This window comes from Kogia breviceps, chromosome 3, assembly GCF_026419965.1.
Source record: "Kogia breviceps isolate mKogBre1 chromosome 3, mKogBre1 haplotype 1, whole genome shotgun sequence".
In the NCBI taxonomy this organism is placed as follows: Eukaryota; Metazoa; Chordata; class Mammalia; order Artiodactyla; family Physeteridae; genus Kogia; species Kogia breviceps.
The window spans coordinates 103,977,776-103,989,833 of record NC_081312.1 but is presented as its reverse complement, the minus strand read 5'-3'; the positions used below and the strand labels follow the sequence as shown (position 1 = coordinate 103,989,833).

General features: G+C 34.0%; 1 protein-coding gene across 4 annotated transcripts in view; it reads right to left on the bottom strand.

Annotated features, from left to right (window-relative positions):
* SCAPER (S-phase cyclin A associated protein in the ER) overlaps positions 1-12,058 on the bottom strand; it is a 499,446-nt gene that overhangs the window by 261,495 nt on the left and 225,893 nt on the right. For all 4 annotated transcript variants that reach the window (XM_067029410.1, XM_067029411.1, XM_067029413.1 and 1 more), the window contains one exon: positions 5,040-5,176. In XM_067029410.1, coding sequence (XP_066885511.1) covers positions 5,040-5,176 — 137 coding nt within the window. The remainder of the gene's footprint in view (positions 1-5,039; positions 5,177-12,058) is intronic.

The window sequence follows — 12,058 nt, the reverse complement described above, 5'->3', positions numbered from 1 at the left end:
TCTGGTCTAATGTGTTGTTTAAGGCCAGTGCCCCCTTACTGATTTTCTGTTTTGATGATCTATCCATTGCTAAATTGGGGTACTAAAGTCATATGCTATTAATATATTGCTCTCAATCTGTTTTTTACATCTATTAATATTTGCTTTATATATTTAATATAGGTGCTCCTATGTTGGATGAATAAATATTTACAGATGAATAGACAACAGTGAGATGGTAGACTTAAAACAACCCCAGCAATAATTTCATTAAATGTAAATTAATTAAAAACTGCAAATAACAGACACTGTTACACTGGATAAAAAAGGAAGATTAAATCATATGACAATTATAGGAGATGCTCAAAATATATAAAAAGATACAGTTGTAAGTTTAAAACTAAAAGAATTGGAAAAAATGTATCATGTAAATAATAAGTGGAAATGGTTATTGTTAGCATTAGAAAAAGTGGACTTCATCATAAGGGATAGTACCAGATATAAAGAAGGACACTTAAAACTGGTAGTGTGATCAATTTGTCAAGAAGATAAAATAATACTAAATTTGTATATATCTAGCAATAAAGCTTCAAAATTTGAAGCAAAACTGGAAAAAAACTAACATGAGAAATAGATAAATCCACAATTATATTTAGAAATGTTAATATTCTTCCTTATGTAACTGATACAAGATGAAATGGACAATACCAGAGATAAAATACAGATTTTAACAACACTATCAACCAAAAACACCTAAGTGACACTACAGAAAATGCACTTACCACAAGCAAAATATACACGCTTTTCAAGTAAACATGCAGCATTGACCAAGACAGACCAGATGCTGAAGATAAAAGTCTCAATAAATTTAAAGGAATTGAAATTGTGTGCAGTAGCATCTCTGACCACAGGAAAAAAAGGCAAAAAGATACATGAAAAGTTGCCAATTATTTGGAAATTAAGCAATACATTTCTAAGTAGCCAATGTGTCAATGAAATTGAAAAATATTTTGAACTGAATGAAAATTAAGACACAACATTGAAAATACTGGAATACAGTTTAAGCAGGGCTGAGAGGAAATTTTATAGGTGTAATTTCAAATACTAGAAAAGAAGAGAGGTTTCAAGTCAATAATCTAAGCTTCCACCTTAGGAATTTAGGAGAAAAGGCAAAATAAATATAGAGTAAAGACAGGTAAAAATAATAAAGTACATAAATCAATAAAATAGAAAACAATAAAGTAGAGAAGAATCAATGACTGCAAAAGTTCATTCTTGAAAAGATTAATAAAACTGATAAATTCCTGGACAGAGCGATCAAAGAAAAAATTAAAAAAACAACAATTACAATTTTTAGGAATGAAAAATTGTATGTTACTACAGATCCATATAGGCTTAATAAAATATGGGAATTTTTTTAAACTAGTTTTTAGAGCAGATTTAGGATCACAGTAAAATTGAAAGTTGCAGAGATTTCCTATACACCTACTGCCCTGAACATGCATAGCCTCCTGCATGATCAATATCCTCAACATGCATAGCCTCCTGCATGATCAGTGATGATGGCCTTTCTGACCAGTGTGAGGTGATACCTCACTGTAGTTTTGATTTGCATTTCTCTAATAATTAGCGATGTTGAGCATCTTTTCATGTGTGTATTGGCCATATGTATTTCTTCTTTGGAGAAACGTCTATTTAGGTCTTCTGCCCATTTTTCGATTGAGTTGTTTTTTTCTCATTGAGTTGTATGAGCTGTTTGTATATTTTAGAAATTAAGCCCTTGTTGGTATCATCTATATGGAAAAATAAACTTGGATCAATGCTTCCTATCATACCCACTAGTTTATTTGAGGTGGATCATAAATATAAATGCCAAAGCTAAAATTACAAGGCTTCTAGAAAAAAAATATGGAGGTTTTTTAACCTCTGGTCAGACAAAAACCTCTTAGAACCCAGAAAGCATAAAAACAAAAAAGAACATATTGATAAAACTGACTTCATCACAATTTAAAAACTTTTGCTTATTAAAAGCTATCATTAACAAAATGTATAGGCAAGCTCCAGATTCAGAAAAAAATTCACAAGACACATATTTGACTAAGAATGTGTACCTAGAATATATAAACAACTCAAAAATAAAGCGACAACTTTTAACATGTGCAAAAACCTTCAACAGACACATCATAAAGGAAGATATGAATGGTTAAAAAGCACATGGAAAGATACTCAATACATATCATTAGTCACTAGGGAAATGCAAATTAGAATCACAATGAGATACCACTATACTCACACTGGAATTACGTTAAAATTTTAAAAACTCACAATACCAAGTACTGACAAATTGTTGAGCAACTGGAACTCCCACAGTTTACTGATGGGAGTGTAAAACAGTACAACCACTGTGGAAAACAGTGTGGTATTATACTTTTAAGTATTTACCCAACATAAATGAAAATGTGTATACACCCACAGACTTGATAGGAGCTTAATTTACAAATGCCAAAAATTGGAAAACCAAATGTCTATCAACATATGAACAGATAAAAATTTGTGGGACATGCACACAATGGATATGTTTAGCAATGAAAAAGAACAAACTATATACATGCCCCAACACAGATAAGTCTGAAAAATAGTATACAGTTGACCCTTGAAAAACATGGCTTTTAACTATGTGTCTACTTATACATGGATTGTTTCCAATAGTAAATACTATAGTACTACACAATCCCCAGTTGGTTGAACCCATGGTTGTGGAAACATGGGTACAGAGGAAGTGCAGATATGGAGGACCAATAAGTTATAGTGGATTTTTTGACTGTATGGAGAGTCAGTCCCCAACCCTCTCATTGTTCAAGGATCAACTGTACTTAGTCAAAGAAGCCAGCCACAAAGAAACCTGATTCCATTTGTATATATTTCTAGAACAGGAAAAACTAATCTATAATGATAGAAAGCAGATCAGTGGTTACCAAGCACCAGGAGTGGTGGAAGACTGACTGGAAAGATACACAAAGACACTCTGTGGAGTAATGGAAATGTTCTAAACTTTGATAGGAGTATGGCTTACATAAGTGTCTAGATTTGGCAAAACTAAACAATCTGTACATTAGAGATCTCTACTCTCACTTAAATAAATCATACTTCAATGAAAAAAAAGTCTATACAGATAAGTATGCATAAAAAGGATATATATGCCAAAATATTAGTATCAGAATTATAGTTTTTTCCTAACTTAAAGATATTCTTTAATAAACTAGCATTATTACTATATATTATATATATTATGTTACTATATATTATATTAATATATATATGTGTGTGTATATATATATATATATATATATATATATATAAAACTATACTATACTTCCCAGAAGGACCTCACTGAAAAGGTGACATTTGAGCAAAGACCTGAAGGAGGTAAGGGAGTTAAGCTCTATAGATATAAGTAGGAAGAGCCGTCCAGGAAGAGGAAAACTGAAGTGCTGAAGTTTAAAAGCCCTGAGGTTTTGAGAAGAGAAGTGACGTGATCTGACATTTTAACAGGTTCACTTTGGCTAGAGTGTTTGGAATAGACAGTAAGGAGCCAAGGATAGAAACAAAGAAACTAGTCAGAGGAGTACGGCAATAATCCAGGTGAGATATGATGGAGGCTTGGTTGAAGGAGGAAGTAGTAATGCTAGAGAAAGACAGTCAAATTCTGAATGTATTTTAAAGCAAAGCTAACATTATTTGCAGTTAGATTGGATGAGTAGTGTGGGAGAAAGAAAAAGGTCAAGGACAACTTCAAGGGTTTTGGCATACACAACTAGAACAGAGTACCTGGTCATTATGATAGGGAAGACTATGGGACAAGAACGGTTTTTTTCGGGAGGGGTGTTGCAGAGAAGAAGCAGGAGCTTGTTGTTTGGACATACTAAGTTTGAGTAAAATTGAAGATATATAAAATTTGTAGTCATCAGCAAATGGAGAATATTTAAAGCCACAGAACTGGGTCAACTAGCCAAGGGAACATGTACACAGAGGAAAAAAAAGAAAGGTCCAAAGAATGGACTCTACAGCATTTCAGGACCTCAGCAAGTTCTTAGCACAAACTAGAAATGAAGGTAATACCCTGAAGTATATACTGCAAAACTATTTTTAGAAACTTGGAAGAACTTCAAAAAATATAATCAAAAAAGCCTTTTCTATTCTTTGCCTGAATGAGTACTCTCAAGTTTTCACTGATTCTATAAGATGAAATGGACACCTTTTTAAATTACAATCTGAAATTGGAAACTATAGAGAGATAACCCCTGCTCACCATTATTCTAGACCTGTATTTCTGTAATCCATGGGTGAAGCTTCTCTATCTTTCAAACCATTTGGGAATAAAGGTATAACAACATATTCAGACTACCTTCCTTCAAATAGCAAAGAACTGTCTTCTAAGGAGGAACTACATTTGTGTCCTCGAACAAGACTCATCAGTCATCAGATGATGCTCAAAGCTTGTGAGGTAATGATATACTACACAGCTGTCTGATGCTCAGATACCACTTTGGAGGCAGATGATAAACTACAGATCTGACAACTCACTTTGCATTTCAAGATATTTCTTGAACTTTTTCTTGTTGTGACAGGCTACCAAATTGATTAAACCTAGTCATGGGATTTGACACTACAGCCAGCAGACTTCTATTTGTTGATTGCTATTGATTTTCTTTGATACTTCATTTAAAAATCAATAGTTGGAAAGAAAAATAGGCTTGGTTTACACATACTTAAACATACTATTGTATGCTGAAGGAGGCACAAGTTTGGCAGGGCTTTGGCATCCAATTATAAGAAGAGCTCTTAACAGGTGAAAGCAAGGGCTTTAGATCGATATGCAGTTTTCTTTCTCAATCAAAGAAAGTGGCTATAAATTAGGCTCATCAGTGTTATTTTCAAGGCTTTCTTGAAGCAAACAAGTTTAAACTTTTTTGGCAGGGAAAGAGGGTCTTCCTTGGATTTACATTTAAAAAGATACATCACTAAGAGTTTTTCTTTGTTTTTAAGGATATTTTTAGTACCTGAAGTTCATCCGGGCTTTTATCTTTTTGGCTTTTTTTTTGGTTTTTTGCCGCTCTTCTCCTTCTTTCAAAGGCTCTGGTGGAGCTGCACTTTCAACCACAATGTCAATAATATACTTCTTTAAGGAAAGGTGCTCCTGCAAGATAAATAAATGAAATAATGGTGATGATGATGATGATTAAGAAATAACATAGCTTTGGTACAGACTACAGTGAGTATAAAAGAATATATAGATGAAAGTAAAAGTAATCTCTATGAAATACTGGTTTCAAAAATTGCTTGGGGAAAAATTGAAGAAACTGTTTTACTTGAGATTTTCATTTACTCATCAAACCTTTGCGGCACATCAATAGTGCTAAATGCGAAGGATACAGCGACATATCCCTGTGCGTTGCAACCCTACACTGCAGCAGGAGAGGTAAAATATGTACACAAATATATAATACCAAGCTTGAGAGCTAGAGTGCTATAGGAGCTCAAAAGGGGAAACAAGATCACTGTTCACTCAGGGTGAAGAGGAAAGATTTTAAGAAGGAAGCACCATGTCTGCTATCCCTTGAAGGATGGATTGAATTTGAACATATGGATATTGGGGATGTGTGTATTTGTTTGGGCTGGTAGTTGGTAAAGGTGGCAGGGAGGAGAAAGGAAAAGGCCATCTCAGAAAACAGGCAGAGATGAGGAAGTGGAAGGTGGTTACTGGCAGCAGAAGTTGGTCCCACTGCCCTCCTTAGCCATCTTGGATTTTACGGCTCATCACTGTAATCACTCCCTTGCATGTACACAACTCACTTGCCCCTCTGTTCTTCTTTCATATTTGCATGGAAAAATCCAACTCTTTCCCTACTCTGTACCCATAACTGAGCAGATTAATATGGCTATAATTACAAACCATGTTGACTACTGTAACTTTAAATTTATGACATTACACGTCAAATGGGCTCCAGTATTGCCAGGCAATTAAGCAAACTTAGTCTACTTTACCCACATTCTCCTTCCTAGACATTATTTTAGACCCTCACCTTAAATTTCCAACACCATTAGAACTGTAGATCAGTTCTTTCTCCCTGACACTCTTTCTTCACTAGGTTACCAGACATCACATTGTCCCCCTAACTCCAGCTGTACCTTCTATGTTTTCCTTGCTAGATCCTTTTCCTCTTCTTGACTGGTAAATGTTAAACATCTCAGACCTATCCTCAACTCCTCCCTCTTCTCTATTCAAACTTATCCATTAAGTGCAGTGACCTGAAATATTACTCACACAGGCAATTCCCAAATTTTTATCCCTAGTCCAGACCTCTCCCCTGAACTCCATTCCTATATCAAACTGTCTCCTGAAAATCTCCGCTTAAATAGAATATTTCCACCATAAGCATTTCCAAAATAATATTCTACAATAAAACTCTTACGTTCCCAATATAAATTGCTCTTAGAGTGTTCAGTAAATGGTACCACTATTTGTACAATTGCTCCCATCTAATACACTAGTAAATCCTATCAGCTCTACTTTCAAATATACCCATATTAATCCCAATCCAATCACTTCTCCCCACCACCATCACCTAGTCTAAGGCATAATCAGCTCTCATCCATATTATCCCAATAGCCTCTTAGAATGTTCTTGCAGCTTCTATGATCTCCAAATCTTTCCTTTACAAAATCAGCGACTTTTAAAAATATAAATCACATCATATCATTCCTCTTATCAAAATCTTGAGTTCTCATCACATTTAGGGTCAAATCCAAAGTCCCTACCGTGGCCTACTAAACCCCCACATCATCAACCTCTCTCACCTCATCTTACACTACTCTCTCCTTTGTTCACTCCTTTCTATCCACAGTGGAGTGGATGCTGTTGTCCCTCACATTCATTAGGAATGGTAGTGCATCAGGACTCTTGTTTCCTTAGCCGAGAATATTCTTCTCCAAGTACTTGCATAGTTTCAGGTAAAATGAACACCTAATCTTAAGAAACACCTTCTATTATTTGCCTTCTTATTTTATTTTTTTCCATAGGACTTATCTAATATTAGTACCTAACATCAATATTCATTTGCCATCTCCTACACTAGAATATAAGTTTCATGAGGGCACTGACTTCGTTTTGCTCAGTGATGTTTCAGTGTCTGGTACTGTGCCTGGCATATGGTAGGCACTCAATAAGTAAATGTTAAATGAATGATGAGAAGAGGGTGAGGTAATAAGATCTAAAATAGTATTTGTGGTCAAATGAATGAAGGTGGTCAAAACGTACAAACTTCCAGTTATAAGATAAATAAATCCTGGGAATGTAATGTACAACATAGTGACTATAGTTAACAATACTGTATTGTATATTTGAAAGTTGCTAAGAGAATAGATCCTGAAAGTTCTCATCACAAGAAAAAATATGTGGTGATAGACTTTAACTAAACTTATATGGTAAGTAAGTTTACATTTCACACACTATATATATATCAAACATTATGTTGTATACCTAAAACTAACATAAATGTTCTGTCATTATATCTCAAGTGAAAAAAAGACAAAAATAGTATTTATGAGGGTTTATTCTACAACATACATTGAGGTAAGTACTTTACATATGATCATTTAGTCCTTTAAACTATACTAAAAGGTATATATTGTTATTATTCCCATTTTAACTATGAGGAAACAAACACAGAATCAAATAACTTTCCTGAAGTTAAAAGGTCAAGATCATGACTAAGCAGCTTTGCAGGTAGTAGTGATAGAGCCTAAGTTTAAACCCAGACAGAATGATTATGGAGTTTATGTTCTTGACCTTACATATATGGCTGGAAAATGAGTGTGAGTCATAGAGTTGTGCTCATTATGAAACTTTTATGCTTAGTGAAGTCAGACAGAGAAAGACAAATCTTTTACGTTCTCTCTTATATGTGGAATCCAAGAAATAAAACAAATGGATATAACCAAACAGAAACAGACTTACATTCACAGAGAACAAACTAGTGGTTACCACTGGGGCGAGGGATGGGGAAGGGCAAGACAATGGAAGGTGATTAAGAGGTACAAGCTACTAGTTATGAAATAAAGAAGATACAAGGATGTAGTGTACAGCACAGGGAATATAAATATATATGTTATATAACTGTAAATGGAGTATAATCTGTGTAAATATTGAATCACTGTGTTGTACAACTGACACTAATATACGATTGTAAATCAACCATATTTCAATAAAAAAGAAACTTTTCAATTCATAAACCTACCAAAAAGCAAAACAGAAACTCCACAACCAAAGGCAGAAAATATTCTCTCAAATGCAGAAGCAATTATTTTCTTTATTTAATCATTTATTAAATACTTACTGTGATCAGCAAAGGGCTAAAGTGCATACGTTATTTCCTAAAATCTTCACAACCCCACAGAACAGGTGGCAATATATTTACATTTTACAGATATTTAACAAAGGCTCAAAGAGGTTCAATATTATGTCCATGATCACAAAACTCAAGTTCAAATCCACAACTGGCTGACTTCACAAGATCAACCTTTTTTACCACTCCACATTCCCTCCCCCTACACTGCTCATGTGGGCTGAGTCTCTGACATCTAATTTCTATCACTGCGTTAAGGAAAGGAAATCTTCTAAATGACATCTTCAATTTTGTGAAAAGTTCAATTATACTATTTTCAGTTGTACATAAGTGTTATTTACATATCTAATAGAATCCATTAAGTATTAATAGGATACTTATTATGAAAATGCAGACATTATATAGAAAAATTTGGATTCTATCCAGAACAAAAAAATTGCATCTTTTAAAAAGATGCTACATTTACATACACATTCACACATACAACACACATCATGCACTCAAATTTATGTTAATTTTTTAAAAACCTCAAAAATAAAAACAAATGAGAATATATATTTTTGTTTGACTTAACTTTTTTCTTAATACAAAAATCAACATGTTAATTATAGAAAATATGAATAAAACTAAGAAATAAAAATCTCCTATAATCTTAACACCTAAAAATAATTATTTGACATTTTTCTTCATATATATTTTTCTTAAAATGGGCATACCTTTTATAATATTTTATAATCTACTTTTTAAATTTAATATTGCAAATATATTCATACCATTAAATAATGTTCTAGAACATAATCTACTGATTATAGCAGTACACCTAATTTTACCAAATGCTTTTTTGTTAGATACTTGGATTTATTTTATTTATTCAATATAATAAATACCAGGGCAATAAATACTCCTATAGTTAAAATTTTAAACACAGAGTATATTATTCCTTTATGATCAAATCATAGAACTGAAATTCCTGGGTTACAGATTACACATATTTTTAAGGCTATTCATATGTATACCGAAACAACCAAAATGAGAATTAAGTCCCCACAAGTGATTTGCTAGTACCTAGTGTTTGTTTTTGCCGCCAGCTGCGGCGGGTCCTCAAAGTGCAGCAACAATCGACGAGAGGGGGTAGGGAACTGAATGCACCAAGATATGGGATCAGAAGGGCACAAGCAACTGATGGTTGCAAGGCAAGTTTAACAACAAAGCGTAGCCGTATATATACCCCTAAAGCAGGGAATTTGCTTAGTCATGACTTATCGGCATCAGCTGGTTGATTGGCTTCTCAGCTTAGTCACACCTTATCGGCATCAGCTGGTTGATTGGCTTCTCGGCTTCTCCCTCAAAGGCACCAATTTCCCCTCCAGGGTTGCTTTTCCTAGCTTTAGGGAACAACCAGGGACTCCCAGTAACTGAGCAGGTCCCTGGAGCGATTTGGCCAAAGGCCATCTCCCTTTTTACGTTCATCCCATAAAGTCCAGGATGCATACCAAGGAGAGTACAATCGGGCCCTGAGGCTTATGAGGGTCTTAATGGTGCCTTCCTCAGAGGGCAATGCTCGCCACATGTTTTCTTTTGTCTTTTTTTTTTTGTAAATACGTCAATTTGTTAGCTGAAAAAGTGATATTAGTATGCTTAACCATTTGTTTGTATTTTGTCTTCTGTGACTTAAAATGTGTCTTTTGTCTGGCTTTCTATAGACACATTTCAAGGTTTTACAGATTTGCTTCTAGTGGTTTGCATTATGTTTTCACTTTTTGTAAGAAAGAGACCACCTTTTCACGATAAAAGAAATGCATTGTTGGATGTGACATAGGATGATTAATAGTTATTTTTCCATTAAAAAAAAGCATGAAGACTATACAGGATGAAGGTTTTCAGATGGTTTCTGAAGATACAGAGCATATACAAAGAAGGTTTTTCAACACTGAGAAGTGGTTGAGAAAATTATAGTATATTTCTATGATGAAGTATTAGTCATTAAAACACTTATGAGAATTCTGAGAAGATGAAGACAGTGGTAGCAATGTTTAAGATCCTCTCTGAATCATCATATAAATCAGAAGAAACAATTAGATAGCAAAAACAACACCCACAGAAAATATTTACAACAAAGTAAGTGACAAGGTATCCCCACAGCCTCCAAATAGAAGAGGGTGAGGACAAACTACCAATAGGTCAGATGAGTTTCAGTGTCTTTGAAGGAGAAATCAGAGGGAAACAACAAGAGTGAATAATGAACTTGAGAACAGAACTCTAAAAGGAACTAGTTTTCACTGGAGAGTTCAATAGGGCAATTTGTGAACAGCATTTAAAACTGAGAGGGGTTTGCCCACTCAAATATCAGGTGAGTAAAAGGTGCCTGCATTAAGAAGGTCTGAACAGTGTGGTGAAAGCTAGGCCCTATGAACTTTCGAAACTGAGCCAAGGAGAAACTGTTAAAAAAGAAACTTAATTAAGCCAACTAGGGATAATTGAGACAAAGGGGGGAAAAGCCTCGATAAAAGCAGAGCAGGGAAACAGAATCAAGAAATTTTAGAAAGCAAGTCATTATATTTTTCACAAAAACAATAGAAGAGGGAGTGCTAAGAAGTTAGAATAGGTACCCTGAGTCACAACTCATTATAAAAGTCTTATAAAACCAATTCCACATAAAAATAAGCAATACAAAAGTAGCAAGGTCAAATGTCAAACTTATTAAAAGAAAAAGAAAATAAGTAGAATAGCAACACTACAACAATGAAAACACACCCAAAAAATCCACAGAAAACATCAAAATGTAACCTTCTATTTCAAAATAAACTAAAACAAATACAGAAAATGTTCTAACACAAATTGCCATCCTTAAACCTCAGCATTTAGGTCACAGAACTCAATGAAGACTGCAAAAGAAAACAAATCATTTAAGAAATGAAGATAAAATAGATGACAAAATAGTGAATAAACACAACAAATAATGCCTCAGACAACTAAAAGATAAAAGGTAGAAAAATACTTAAAGCAAAAGAAATAAAAATTATTTGAGAGTAAGTGGAAACGCAGAAGATAGAGAAAGATGCAGCAAACTGAACAGGAGTGCCTGAAAAAGAAAATCAAACCAAGGGAACAAATCAAATATTAAAAAACTATAATTCAAGAAAACTTTCCTGAAAAAGAATATAATTAAATATTGAAAGAGTACACCACATATCTGAAAATATTGACCCAGAGTGGCTAATACCAAGACATATTGTATTATGATTTCTAAAAATATAATATATAAAAAAATTAGATTATCATCAGCCCTTTTGACAGTAGTATTTTATGCCAGAAGAAAATGAAGTACAGTAGTCCCCCCTTATCCTTGGTTTCACTTTCTGTGGTTTCAGTTACCTGTGGTCACCAGGGTCTGAAAATATTAAATGGAAAATTCCAGAAATAAACAATTCATAAGTTTTAAATTGTGTATTGTTCTGAGTAGTGTGATGAAGTCTCACACCAACCTGCTACATGGCCTGGACGTAAATCTTCCTTTGTCCGGTGTTTCCATTCTGTACCTAGCCGTTAGTCACTTAGTAGCCATCTAGGTTATCAGATGGATTGTGGTATGGCAGTGCTTGTTTTTAAGTAATGCTATTTTACTTAATAATGGTCCCAAAACACAGTAGTGATACTGGCAATTCAGATATTCT